Source organism: Notolepis coatsorum, assembly GCF_963971535.1.
Source record: "Notolepis coatsorum genome assembly, chromosome: 13".
Lineage (NCBI taxonomy): Eukaryota > Metazoa > Chordata > Actinopteri > Aulopiformes > Paralepididae > Notolepis > Notolepis coatsorum.
In genome coordinates this window covers 48,322,148-48,337,717 of record NC_140177.1, presented here as the reverse complement: position 1 = coordinate 48,337,717, position 15,570 = coordinate 48,322,148, and the positions used below count along the sequence as shown (strand labels likewise).

The 15,570-nt window shown below is 43.2% G+C and overlaps 1 protein-coding gene across 1 annotated transcript in view; it reads right to left on the bottom strand.

Moving 5' to 3' along the window:
* Positions 1–15,570, bottom strand: part of LOC311238705 (corticotropin-releasing factor receptor 2) — a gene marked incomplete at its 3' end in the record, with an annotated part of 256,867 nt that overhangs the window by 25,855 nt on the left and 215,442 nt on the right. Inside the window, exons 3-6 of the mRNA XM_084326868.1 lie at positions 8,587–8,672; positions 7,555–7,661; positions 7,002–7,119; positions 3,220–3,373 (exon numbers count right to left, since the gene is read on the bottom strand). Coding sequence (XP_084182994.1) covers positions 3,220–3,373; positions 7,002–7,119; positions 7,555–7,661; positions 8,587–8,672 — 465 coding nt within the window. The remainder of the gene's footprint in view (positions 1–3,219; positions 3,374–7,001; positions 7,120–7,554; positions 7,662–8,586; positions 8,673–15,570) is intronic.

Below are 15,570 nucleotides of genomic sequence, written 5' to 3'. Positions count from 1 at the left end.
ATCGATATATCGATCTATTATCAATAATCAAATAGGATCGACGCAACGTAAAAAGATCGATTCATATTGCGATACTCTTATTTTGAAAATCCCCGCGAGTCATATCCGCCGGCGCCCAGTATTGTTGAAACTCCGTGTACACATTACAGCAGTGTTTGCGTCTGCTGTAAAGCACTACAGAGCGTCTATTTTGCGAGCCGATATAAGTCTGTGCAGTTTTTTCCCCGCAACGGGTCAAATGCATATAACAGGCGTTGCATCGTCGCCATTCCTTTATGCCAACGTCGCGTTAAATATCTAAATGAACGTCGCGTTGGCTGCTTAAAAGCTAAGCAGCTAACCGTGAGAGAGAACAGGAGGCCTGTACGTTAATGCCAAGCAAGCAGTGCAAAAATGCTTCCGCATTCGTCACCGCACGCTAGTGCGGTAAAGCGCCCTTCTTTTCAGACACGCGCTACCGTGCGTGCACCGGCGGCGCCGTGCTCGCTCAGGTGCGTGCGTGCGCCGGCGTGCTCGCGCGAGGTGCCCGCGCATGCGACACGAGCGGAGCTCAATATATATAAGTCACCGCCCCTTATTCAGTATCCAACAAATAGCTCAATTGGCAAGGACACATGGCTGTGGATCCTATGGCTTGTTTGCTGGCGAGTTCGAATCCCATCGAAAATATTTTTTAACGTGATTTTTTTTTAACGTGTATTCTTTCGCCGATTAAGGTTAGGCATTGTTTCGGAGTTGGTTAAGGTTAGAACGGTTAAGTTTAGGCGCTGTTAAGGAGCTGGTTAAGGTTAGAGTTTGTCAAAGAGAATGGCAATATAATTTCTATGGTTAAGGTTAGGCATGGTTAAGGTTAAGGTTAGGCATTGTTTCGGAGTTGGTTAAGGTTAGAACGGTTAAGTTTAGGCGTTGTTAAGGAGCTGGTTAAGGTTAGAGTTTGTCAAAGAGAATGGCAATAGACAGCCTATTTCCGCGAAAATGAAAGGCACATTACTGCATGCCACTACGGTAAATTTTTGCACTGCTTGCTTGGCATAAAGCTACACGCGAACAGGAGAGTGAAGAGGGGACTTGGAAGGAGGAGGGGTGGGGGCTGTGGGGGACTGTGTGTGTGTGTGTGTCTGTGTGTGTCTGTGTGTGTGTTAAAGCTCAATATATAAAAACAAAAGTGAACAGGAGGTCTATTTGTATTAAAAACAATAGATTGTTTTTCATTTAAATGTCTGGAAGAGCTCAAAAATAAATACATCAATTGATATTTCCGTAGCCTTTTTTTAGTTGATCTAAATGTGACTGATTGTGTTAAATGGGCACATAATATCGCCTCATATCGATCGCAGGCACCTGAATTGAATCGTATCGTATCGTGGCAGACTTTGTGATATCGGCAAATATCGTATCGTTGTCCAAAGAATCGATATTGTATCGTATCGTGATGAAACTGATGATTCCCACCCCTACGGCCTACCAATATCGGCATAAAATGTGATATCGGAAAATATCGGTATCGGGTTAAAAAAAATATTATTAATTTTTTACATTTCTATAACCTTTATTTACCCAGGAAAGCAAGTAAGAACACATTCTGATTTTATTTATTGTCAAAAGTATGCATAATGTGTTAATTCCACAACAAGAGATATATGTAATGTTAATTACCTGAAATTATTCCATTTTTGGGGGGGGGGAAACCCTGCATATATCGGTATCGGTTGATATCGGTTGATATCGGTTGATATCGGTATCGGAAATTAAGAGTTGGACAATATCGGTATATCGGTATAGGTAAAAAAGCCAATATCGAGCATCCCTAATTATTATTATTGTCACGTCTGTGCGGGAGCTCATAAATAGTCTCAGTGAAGTTTCAACGGAGGTCATCTATTCTAACCAACAAATTGAAGTAGAAAGCATTTCGTTGTGACCAATCTTATTTGGAAACATGACACACAAAATAATAGTATTTAGCTTTTTATTTTAAACAATATTTAATCGCGTTTGGAGGTGGGTGTTCTCCATCTGCCCCCCGCCGTGCCAAACAAGCAGGCCAACCTCTTGTTCGAGCGTGAGCCCGTTATAATTACACTACTGTCGCTATTTTACAATGAACTATAATGAATTACGGTTCATACAGAACACGCGCCAGTGTTGGAAGTAATGCACGGAAGCTTATTTCCGCGTCTGCAGTCTCCATATTCTACCGCTGGGCGCCAGGTACGCATGGTCGGAGCTGTGCGTATATATACGCACAAAGTCAAGCACATGTTCAAATTGATAAGTCCCACACTTTGCTTAGAAATGATCGTATGCACGGGTTACGCACATATCTGTGCGTACGCAACATTGATAAATGAGGGCCCTGGTCTCAATCCTAAATATTAAAAAGAAACCCAAGGTGTATCCTTCTGCTACCAACCAACAAAGTGAATTCCTGTGTTCCTGCTAAAGTATTCTGTATGATGGGTTACACACTTCATTTTGAGGTTGGAAAGGAATACATAATGGATGAAAGCAGTGGTTAACATGAACGAAGGAGACATACTCCCGATTCACTTTATTTCACTGAGGTTGAAACAAAAAAACAATCGTCCGTATACAGACTAGTGCTTCCTGAAGACAATAGGTTGAGTTGAGCTGAGATGGGAGCATGTAGTGGTTGTGGTGAGGCCACCGTGGTGCAGTAGTTCACACCAACATGTCCTTTTCCTTATTTATGGGAATACATTTGTCAAATATCTCTGGATAGGACTAGCCAATTGGCTCCATTCTTTTACTACTGTATTGTACTCTGGGGGGGGGGGGGGGGGGGGGTGTCAGCAACAATTTGTTGTATTGTTACGTAGCTCCGCAGTGGAACTTCCTTTTAAACATTTATGAAAAAAGGTTTAAAAATATATTATATATATGGCTGTCTGTCCAGAAAAAAGCACAGCACTTTTAAAATAGAAATTACACATGGCGCGGCTGGTTAGTGTAGAGGTCTAAGCACTCGCCAACACTGCATTCACAATTTATTTTCCATTTCCAAGTTTGACTCAATAGTTACATCCAACTGTATGTATGTATGTATGTATGTATGTATGTATGTATGTATGTATGTATGTATGTATGTATGTATGTATGTATGTATGTATGTATGTATGTATGTATGTATGTATGTATGTATGTATGTATGTATGTATGTATGTATGTATGTATGTATGTATGTATGTATGTACTTACACCATCCAATGAAAAGGAAGACCCATTTTCTGAGCTTGTCAGTTGAGTAGGTCATTACAATGGCTGTGTGAAGGTAGCATCCCTCGACAAACATCCAGAAAAAGTTAGTCACCACAAAATAGTTGTATATCGTTGTAATCAGGCGACACCAAGGCTGTCAAAGAAAAGAGTCATTCAAAGTTACTAAATATTGCGTTAAAAACATTGGTCCTCATTCTCAAATGGAAATATGTGAAAGTTACCAAGGAATTCCTTCGTAACTTGATTTACGTCTTATTCGGCATTCTTGAATGGCTTCGTATTGTACATTTATTGTAGGATTTATGTTGGATTTACAAACTTGAAAAGGCAGTCATAAGTCGGACAGACCCCTGTGTGCCTGTGTTTTCAACAGCTTTCTCTGGGACAAGTCATTGGGGATTGGCGATACTACAGACATCCGTGGAATTAAATAATTATAATGATAATAAATACAACAATATTTGTATCATTAACAATTACATTTTGCATTTATAGTCCTGACTCAATGAGGCATCGTGAGCATTACACACACACTGCAAACTAGATAAATAAGAACTAAACCGACCGCGGATATAGCTACTGTATAGTGGAATATACTGTCTTCACGAAAGAAGAAGAATACCATATACTGTCTTCTTCTCTATGATATTATTTATTGTTGGTTTGATTAATTGCTATTGCTAGAACTAAATAAATGTGTGGAGAAACGGCTTAGTGAGGCAGCCTCAGTGCACAAGCACACACACGCGTACTGTATACGTGCAAAATGAATCATTCCAGCAAAGTAGGCTTCTATTATTCTAATGACATGTTTTATTAGGTATTATAGTAGTAAGTCCTACTGTAGAACATGACATATTAGCATGACTAGCATTTAGTAATGTCAATACTGAACGACTTGGCTCTTGACAAGTGCGCAGTCGTTCAGTATTGACATTACTAAATGAGATGTCTGGGTTTCATCACCTGTGCATTGTATGTTACTATTGCACTTTACTGTTACATTTGCACTCTGGTTGGATGGTGTATTGTGCTGTATAATGACAATACATTTAAATTTAATCTAATTTTGAGATCAGTCGCAAATCGCTTCCGGGCTACCTGTTGAATGAGTCAGCATGGTGCAGATGCAATGCCGACCCTCTAGCTGTTTTGCACACGGCCCTTGCCGTTTTGCACATGCCTCCTTCGCCTTATAAGGAGCTGGCGGGGCATGTCTGTATGCAAATTCAGGTGTAACCCTTTCACTGCCACACTACAGAAGGTTAACCCTTTACTATCACACTACCTGTGATAGTGATAGTAAAGGGTTAACCTTCTGTAGTGTGGCAGTGAAAGGGTTAACCTGCTGTTGTGTGGCAGTGAAATGGTTAACCTTCTGTGTATTTATTTGTCGCAGTGAAAGGGTTAACTGTTTGGTAGTGCAGCAGTGAAAGGGTTAAGAATGAGTGACGTTTTTCATTTCTGTGAACCCAGCTGTGAAGATGTTTCACGCGTTCAGGAATCCGGAGGAGGATTTTTGTAAATTTGTTAGTACGAAATTTTTACCAAGATATTTAGAGGTACTTACGGACATGTTCGAGAATGAGGACCATTCTTTTGTCGCTGAGGAATATTCTATCTACTGAAACGGCTACTAATGAATAATATGTTTTCATCACCCCCACACTGTCACAATGCATAGTAATATAAGATAGTACATGTAAACATGTACAATACATGCTTATACTGTCTATTATTACCTCTAACATGTGTATGCAATGCATAATAATTAGAGATGTCCGATATTATCAGGCCTACCGATGATGACACGACACACAAGGGTAATAATTATTTGTATTTTCAGGCTGTATAGGCGCCTATACAGCCTGAAAATACAAATAATAATTACCCTTGTGTTCATCACATACCGCAATATACTGAGCACACATTAGGAACAAACACATACTTCAAATGTAACGTTAGCACCCACCACATCAAGTACATCTACACAACAAGAGTTGTAGGTCGGAAATGATGGAATAGATTTACCAACAAAAAAGGTGTTTAGCCTGCTCATACCTTAATAAAAGCGTGGGGCAGCACGAATAACTTGGCTCTGCTATTATATCGTGCTTCCATTCAAACAGACAGCAACAAACATTAAGTCACTCGCGTGAGACTTCCGTCTACACCCTGGCCAGGGTACTCCTGGGTCCTAGTGCCCACCCACGTTACACTATATGTCATGCACATGTATTTTATATCTTAATAAAATTGCATTTTATTTACTCCTAATTCTGTCACTGTTTGATGTCACAAAGAAGGGTGTATCCGAAAGCTGTCTACAACATTTGTAACAGGTGATGAAAAAGTAAACAAATAATTAACTATTAGACATTTGTTAATGATGAATAGGCTTCACTTCAGATTAGGGCACACAATAGCATCTGCAAATGATTTATAGATGTTTTATGAATGTCTTATCATTTGTTGAACATGCACAAATAAATGGAGGTACAGTATAGTAATGTTTTCATATCCATTTTTCAAAGCATCTAGAAATGTGTTACTACACATTAAACAACATTATTTAATGGTGAACAAATCAAGTACAAACAATGTTGATAATGAGTTATAAATAATGTAGAACTAATTTGTAAATGTTATACAAATAGTTATAAATATTCTAATAATAATTTACAAATGTATATAAATGATTTGTTCATGATTTGTTCATTATCTACAAATACCTTATAAAGGGCTTATAACAATATATGTTATTATAAAGTGTTACCAAAATGTTTAATTAAAAAGAAACATTCATTTAACCTTTATTTACCCAGGGAAGCAAGTAAGAACAAATTCTTACTTTATTTATTGTCAAAAGTATACATAATGTTGTGTTAATTCCACGACAATAGATATGTAATGTTAATCACCTGAAATTATTGTGTTTTTGGTATCGGTATCGGTTGATATCGGCAGGCACGTGCACACATAGAGGCCTGCCTTTTTGAGCCTCATCAAAAAAGTGCCCTTTTTGATTTTTATTTGATTTTTTTTTACCGTTACGCATATAGACTGCCCTTCCAACTGAAAAATGTCAGGATAGAATCAAAATATTAGGTAAAGAGAGAGAGATGCCCCATATTCCATTGCAGTTTGCACGGCCTCCTCAGCGTGCCTCTCCGTGGACCTATATATTTTATGCATAGCGTGGGTGGTGATGATGATAGAAACCACTGTGGCGCATACAGTTGAATGCTGGTATTACACTCATTGAGGGACACAAAGAAGTCAAGTCCGATGGGATTTGGGAATCTCAAATACAAATCGGGATTGGAATAAAAAATGCATTTATATTAAACAATACAGAATATACAGCACTTCTTGGGGTCTGTAGGGTAAGCACTTATTCCCTCCCCCCTGAACATTTATGGATATGTATGGGCCTTTTAAGTCAGTGATAAAAGTGTCTTTCAAGGATAAGTGAGCTCCTGCACTGATTATTATAGTTCAATATTCAATATTTGATCACCAAAACCCCCCAAAAAGCATAAAAAGGGGGCCCCCCGCCCGAAAAGGGCCCTTAAAAACCGTGCTTATTATATACACACAAGTGTAGTGCCCTTTTCAGCCTTTGAGCACCTGCCCCTCTAAAGTCCTGTGCACGTCCCTGGATATCGGTATCGGAAATTAAGAGTTGGACAATATCGGTATATCGGATATCGGTAAAAAAGCCAATATCGAACATCCCTAATAATAATCAATACTGTTACCTCATTGCTCTCATGGATATTGTGGTCGATCAGCTGAAGCAGGAACCACATAACGTTCCTTAAAATGAAGGTGGTAATGAGGTTCCAGTGGATGATGTTTCTAAGACATCGTATGCTCCTACAGTATAAAAAAAAGAAAAAAGGGAGATATTATCATTATTGCAACACCAGCTCATTTGTGTGAAAGTAACCTACCTCAAACCCCGCCCTCTTGTCTTCATCCTCCAATCACAACTGTTGCTTCCCTCGTACATTTGTCAGAGGAAAGCAACAGTTGTGATCAAGAAAAGAGGCCGGGGTTTGAGGTAGGTCAACTGAGACGTTACATGTGGATATAAATAGGAAATGGAGGGAAAATATTAAAGAATACATCATATATTTCTTTCTTTTTTCTTGTCGGGCGCCGTTGTTAGTGGTCTATTAATTTGACGTGAGCGAGTTAATGATGAGGGCAAGTTCAAACAAATTACATGATGAATTTCACTGATTGTTTTTGTAGGAGGTCACATGCGTAGAGGGTACATTTTTAGTAGGACACTATTTCTGTACTTGCCTTAAGCACAGGAAGAGAAGGAAGGCCACTACTAGCGCCCCCACAGATATACAGTGACCTAGGTAGTTGATGATCAGCGCTATCTTGTAATGCACTGGGTATTTCCGCTGTAAAAGACATTAATGGATTATGTATAGAGACTGAGATCGGCATGGACAGAGAAGGCAATGATCACAAATCAAGGAGATCAACATAAAGGTGAATGATAATAAGATAAGACGAGAGATGATAATAATCAATTGAAAACACGATTGTCAAAAATGCTAATAATTCATTCATTCATCCATTCCCTAATTGAAAGATGTTTTCTGAAGCATTAATTGGGAAGTTTACCCAAAATGTAAATAATAAAATGCACTCCCCCTTAGCCAGACTGCATCTATCCATCCATCCAGACAATACAGCTGAATGGCACTCTTTGTGGTGTTCAAAGCATTAATAAAATACATTTGGAAAAACACAGAAATACACCCCCATTCATTATTATGTTTATATATATTTGCATTATTATTATCTATTAGGTTTTATTCTGGGTGAACTGCCCCTTATGCTAAGTAAAATAGGCTAAGTAAAGTGAGAAGCAGTGACCTGTGCCATCATGGAGGAAACACGTGAAACGTCTCAACTAGAACAGAAACCAACATCACTGACACACTTGGGATTGTCCTGGTGTAAAATCATCTAAGGAAATAGAGCATGAGCCAGAAATACACACAGTCAGCCCAAGAATAATCACCTATAGCCTGTATATGAGAGTGTTACAAATATTACTTATAGGAACACTGACCCATTTATTAAAATGAAAAATCAGCATATGGGATGCCAGTGAGGAAGAAACGTCCAAATTGAAATACTCTGAATAGAAAATGCAGTTCAATTAATGTTATGCAATAAAATCATCACATCACATTGCTCAGCTTTTCACAGTTGTGCTACATTGCGACTGTGACCAATTATGATGCATGTCTGCCTCTAGCAACACGATTACTGCAGTAATAAATAGATAGCAGAGCTCCTGCATCACATACTGACCTTCTCCTCCAGAATGGGTTCACAACTGGAGTAATTGCTCTTCAAGGCCCACATTCCATTATCCATACACTCCCTGTACGCACTCCCTGCATAGGAAGGAACGAAAAAAGTTCACAGATGGTTGGAAAATTGGTAGAAAGGTGATTGACGAAACTGCAATAGGAAAAGTAATGTTAAAATTGCAGGGTATACAGTAACATATTACTGGTAGAGAAACGCTACTCTTTTACCCCTAGACAAAGTCTATCATTCTGCGCTTAGAGTCATAACTGGTCTTCTCTATCAGAAAGACGGAATATGCATTCATTGGTATCTGTTTATCTTTACGGCCATTGGTGGAAAATTGCCAACATATATCACAATGATGATTGATTGGTATTGTGGTTCTTAGCTGACCTGCTCAAATGAATGGCTTCCACTTAACAAGTCTGAACTTTGTGAGTCTGCCTTTTGTTTTGATGCACCAGCTTCCTGGAATGATCTTCAGCTCACACTAAAAATCAATACGCCACTATGGACAATTTAAAAACATGATCACAAACCTCTCTACCTCAGTATGTAACTGTTATAAATTAAATTTGATCTCAGTTTTTTGTCTTTCCACCCGTGTTTTGTCCTATTTATGCAAATCTATTTGATGCTTTTGTATACATGAACTGTTTCAACTTGTAATTGCAAATGAGGGTAAAACCTCAATATTCAAGAATAAATAAAGGTTTCAATCAATCAATCAAACACAGTTGAGCAATATTGTTCAAATGTACAATTTTAAATGGGTTAGATTAAGTTATTCCTTCATTCAAAACCACCTCTTTGCATCAGTGTCAGACGGTGAGACGGCTATGTGGGTAACAATGTAAGATGTAGTGGTCAGGTGGTGGGTGGATGGGTCACACGGTAGCTTAACGTCGGTTAAATTGGAGCTTCTCTGCTAGCCAAAGCATACACACAAAGGTAACATAGTGCATCGACTTTGATATTGGCCAAATGGAAAAACACATGTCGGGCAGTGAGCGAGATGCTGAACCTGTTCCCTCTCTCCTACTCTCAGATCACCAAATATGCAATAGCGAACTTAAGTTATTAGCTAACCTATAGAGACCTATAGATAGTTTCTTGTTTATAAACATACCATTTTCGAGCCAATCAGCAATACCCGCTGAATCACATGACTCAGTTGCCCCTCTACCTGCGCAACCTGCTGCGCTAAAAAAGTACAACAGGGCTCTATGGAGAAACGAAGGTTATCCTATAACCATAGTTACATTCTGCGTTCTGCTCTGCTGGGATATTCTCATCGTTACTTATTGTAACACTGAAAGCTTTCACTACATGCACCTTCATTTGCCCGGCCATGCCCATTTCCGGTTATGAATATAAGCGAGGGGCGTGACCGTGCTCTTCCTTCCCCAGTCTTGACCTTCATTTGGAAGACAGTCAGGAGCGGAGAAGGACGCGGAGAGCCCGACAAATGTACCCGGTGAGGTCCCCTTAACAACCATCAGAACATCGGGGAGGGTCCGGGCCCCCCCACCCTTTCTAGTGAGGGGTGGGGGGGGACAGGACACAGACTGTGCGAAAAAAGGTAACAGCACCCAAAAAACGCACAAGGTGAGTAGACCGTGGGGAAAAAAGGACCCACGTCTACCCCACCGTGCGTCCCGCTTGCTACAAGGGAAAAAGAATGTGAATCATAAGTTTGTGTTACCGCTCCCACACCTCGTGGGGTCGGGGTCGTTAAACCCCGACTCTGCCCGCGAGGCGTCTCGTGGGGTCGGGGTTCCGAACCCTGACTCTGCCAGCGAAGCCTTATCAGCGGGGTGCAGAGGGGGTCCCAGCCCCATGGACCACTCAAGGGCAGGGCCTTCCGCCAAGTCCAGGAGCTACAACCTGACCAAAGGGACCTGGTGAGGTCAACGAAGCCGTGGCATCGAGACCTCTCCAGGCGTTTACTTGTGACACCACTCCTTACACCGCTAGCGCACGGACACGACACAACAGGTGAAGGCCCTTCTCCGCCTGGTATGCCACGAAGACCCTCTGAGGAGGAGGCTCTGAAACTCTGAGGAGGAGGCTCTGAGGCTCTCTCTCTGAGGAGGAGGCTCTGAAACTCTCTGAGGAGGAGGCTCTGAAACTCTTTGAGGAGGCTCTCTCACTGAGGGGGAGGCTCCAAAAACTCCCTGAGGAGGCTCTAAAACTCTGTGAGGAGGAAGCTCTGAAGCACCTTGAGGAGGCTCTCCCTCATAATCTCCTGGGGTCAGCTGGCATACCGGGGAGACAACCACTCCAAAAGGGGGTTGATCCTTTAGCAAGAAAATGGCTCGACCCGTGCCTGGAAGACGTGAACTACACAGGAGCGCTTAGAGGGGCTGACGGCTACAAACAGTACCCCGACGGCCGACCCGCTGGGGGGGCGGGGGGGGGGGGGGCGTCCGGCACACCATGTATAATGTCATAATCTCGTGGGGTCGGGGTCCCGCCAGTGAACTGACTGACACGAACCCTGACCCTGCCAGTAAGCCTGTATCTCGCGAGGTCGGGGTTCAGAGAAAGAGTTTGACACAATTGGCAGATGTCATAATCATGCAGGGGCATACTCTCGTGGTCGGGGTCGAACTCGGACTCTGCCAGTGAGTTGACTCTGCCGGGGAGACAACCACCCCAAAATAGAAGGTTGCTTCCTTAACCCAGGCCGACAGGTAACAAGAGCAAGGCTCGACCTGTGCCTGGAGGACCGTGAACTACACAGGAGCACTTAGTGGGGCTGACTGCTAAAAAACAGTACCTCAATGGCCCACCCGCCGAGTGGGGGAAGGAGCCCTGTGGCGTCCGGTCCGCCCTGGCATTTTCCCCCGGAAACGCACAGGGCCCTTCGGGTTAACAGAATATATTGTATGAGCAGCGCTCGCCTGTGACCCGGCGGACACCGGGTTGAACTGATCTGGTCCGGAGCGACCAGGATGAGTCCCGGGTCCTCCAACGCTGCCGCTCCTCTTCAAAAAAGATGGGGAAGGTACACGTTTTGATCAAAACACCACAGGAGGCACCACCGAGACGGTCTGTAGAACAGCTCACGGTGGCCCACCCATCGGGCATGAAGCCCCCCTGTGATGCTTGATCTGCCCCGTCATTTCCCCCCGGAAATGCATGCAAGCCTTCGAGCTGGCAGATTAATTTGCACGAGCAGCGCTCGCCTGGCGCTCGGCAAAGGTAAAGTCCCTCCCGGGCGACCGCATAAACGCAGCTATGCCGTTCGGACAGACCAGGGCGTGCCGGTCCCTAAGAAGGCCATTTCAAATAAATATTTGAGAACATGCCCGGGACCAGGTGCTGACATCGGTCCCTTAGGACCAAGCACTGATATCGAAGAATGGGGAACAGACACTTACATTTATGCCTATTTAAACAGGCTGTAACTGTCCCGGTTCGAAAAAAGAAAAAGAGAAATGGGCTCTGCTCGGCCGGGGGTCTTCGATAACAGCGCTAGTCTCGTAAAACCTGAGAACGGCGTTGGGCGAATTTCGATAAGAAAGAACCCCAACCCATCGTCTCTCCCCCCTATTTGAGTAAACCGGGGGAAGACCGGTCCTCGCAAGGATCCACACGATTTAAACACAGAGCCTGGGAAAAAACCACCCGTCACTAATTCCGCTCTCACGAGATGGGAGGATGCCAGTTTATCCCGCAGAGACCTCTCATTCAACAACGTGAGTTGGGATCTGAACCACGCAGGTCCCAACTCATGGGCATACCCCTCGGTCAATAAGAAAACTCGAACCCAGTGACGTCGTTATGCCAGGGGATGGAGGGAAGGGGACCCACAGACGGTTTAGGCTCGGTCCCACACCCAACACCTCCTGCCATAGGACACGCCCAATCATATGGGGGTCCCCAGGGCTTTAAAACACTCTGAGGAGGCGGCTCCTCTGAGGAGGCTCTCTCACTGAGGGGGAGGCTCTGAAACTCTCTGAGGAGGCTCTGAACTCCCTGAGGAGGCTCCCTGTGCTCATAATGCCATAATCCTGTGGGGTCGTAATCTCATGGGGTCTGGGTTTCGAATCCTGACTCTGCCAGCGAGCCGTCCCTGCCACGAACCCTGACTATGCCAGCGAGCTTTGTGTCTCGCAGGGTCGGGGTTCAGAGGAGGATATTGACATAATTGACAAATATCATAACCTCTCAGAGGAGGGATCTGACATAATTGACACAAGCAGTGCTAGCACGTGATGCCTATAAAAAGAAAAACATACGCACCACGGCTCCATTTCACAATATAGACAATCGCCTACTTGACATGAACTCATATAACTAGGGTTACAGAATAACCCTCGTTATATCCCGTTTCAGGTGCACGCAGTCCTAGCAGTTTGCTGAGCAAAAGTGCGCGCGCGCGCACACAAAAATTCTTTCACAACTTTCACTCTACTGTCGCGCCGTGCGCCAAGTACCCGGCACTTATCACCTAGTATTTGCATAGCATAACAAAGAAAGAGAAGTGCAAGACCAAAATACAAGCCCTGTGGGGGGTTTGCTTGAGCTGGTCTGTGCACACGCGAGGGAACATGTATGCGCGTGCACACGTGGTTTTGAAGTGAGCGTGTAGTACAATGCCAAAGCAACAGGTGGCGATGTACAAACATGAAGGCCATTTTCAACCAATGAGAAGGGTGAACCGTCACTCACATCCTGCTAGACCAAAGTATATTCCACCATTGTTGTTGTTGTTAGCTTACATGTGTAGTGGATTTTCCCAAGCAAAATGTATAAATGTACAGGTCTGCCGTCCGCTACAGAGTCGTTGCTAAACATGGTAACAGTGCATTACACGTTTCTGATTCAAACTGTGTCTCTACCCCCCCTGGAGAGGAGGGGTAAAGAGAACACAGCTTGGATTAGCACAGAGTTGTAAAAGGGCGATACTCAGCTCTTTTTTCCCTATCTCTCTGCAAAGGTAAACACATAGTCTATGCCTGGGGACAGAGTAATTTAGCATATGAAAGGTCCCCGGTTCCTGCTGGCATGTTAAAAATAGATTCTGAATAGATATGATGTTGATTTATAGCCGGCTATAGTGAAACAGTCTCAATAGAACAATCAGGAACAGGAGGTAACGCCCGCCAGGCTGAGTGGAAATACCTCAAGATCACCACCTACCCCCCTCTCTCTATGGTGGGGGAGACAAACACCTCAAACAGACGGTGGCCAGGTGGCTTACAACTAGTCTGACAACATTTAGAACATAGGAGTCTTGTTAAATCTTAAACTATCAATAAAGAAACACTTGTTTAGACACATTTCTGCCTAGCGGGCAAACTAACTTCAGAAATATATAGTTTAACTATGAGCAAAAACGGAAGAATCTTCTAACAGCAATACACAGTCAGGCTATTAAAAGCCAACATATGCCTTAATAAGGACATTTCCGGGTAGATGAGCTACAAAGGCTGCTACCTAGATTCACCCAATCAAAAGTGTGGGTGGGCTACAAACGGCCGCCACACTGGTCCTCCAATTGGAAGCTCTCTCTCTCATAAAAAGGTCCGCCCTTCCTGACATAATGCTGGGGGAGGAGTTAGTCTTTAAAGTGAGCGGTTCAGAGACAGAGCAAAACACAACAAGAAACAACACGACCAGAAGCTTGCTTTTCCCCTACTGGACGGAAGGACGACGACGCGTTGAGACGAGCACCAGCGAACCAACGGACAACGAGGAGGAGCCGAGAGAGATTCTTTTAATTGAAGTGAATTTTAGTCTGGAACCCACGGTCGATGGCACAGTATCGTAGCATGATTGGGTTTCATTGCATTGCTTTTCATTCAAATCTTTTGTTATTAACGTTGAGATTCCATTCAAACCGGATTCTTACAATAACTTCCTCTCTGACTCCTCTTTTCAACCGCCGTCTCTCTGTCGTCGCTTTAAACCACTTAGCTGGGTTTTGAAAGTACAAGGGCTTTTAAGAGACACAATTCACAACGCAGAGTAGGCTGGTTCTGATCCATCAGAACAGAACATAGAACCTTTGTGACTTCACATGCTAACATGAATGGCAGCGACCATAGCATTGTGGCTAGGCTAGCTACCATCGCTTAGTAGAGCTAGTTGAATGGATATTACGTTATTTAACATTGCAGAATGGGTACAATTACAATACGGCTCAATACAAACAATTGTTAAGGGGCCCAGGGGGTGTAGACTGTTGTAGTTTGGTCAAATCAAGCTAATTTACATCATGCTCCAAAAAAAAATTCTGCCGAGCGAGCTGTGGAGCGATGTGGAGCGGGGAGCGCTTGATTCGTAAATGAAGGTGAGCGGTGAGCGACTTGGGGGCGGGGTCAACATGAGCGATTAGCGGCGCGGAACAAGCCGTCTAGAGCGAAGAGCGGATTTCTCGCCGGCGCCGATCCGCTCACATTCTCTGGCGTCCAGGCAGTTATGATATTACGACTGCACTCCTGGGTGCACGTTCAAACATATTTGAGTGGCATCTGTTGTGAAGGGCCAGATTAAACCGAATATATATATTTATTTATATATATATATTTAATTGTATTTGTATATTCTCTAATATTCCCTGATATCCCTTGTATATTCCTTGTACAATATGCATTGAATATCCATTCTAGCCTACTGAACATCCCATAATAGTCTCCATTCTACTATTGGTAGAGACCTTGGTGCCAGGCTGCCATACCCCTCAGACCCAGTTCAAACGTACCGCTCCACATGTACGAACAAGTCCTAGTTCCGCGTAGGAATCTGACTACCGCACCACTAATGGGACTATTTGTTCATAGTGCGTATATATACTGCGCTACTAAAGTAGGACTTCCTTTTCAGTCCAGTTTCTTACCCTCCAATAGAGTCACAGACGTAAAGCCTCCCCGCGACGCCACGTGTGGGAGTAAGGCCAAGTTCGCCTACCATCGGTATTGAGACATCGTGTATATTAATATTTGAATAGTCATATTTGGCACTATATCG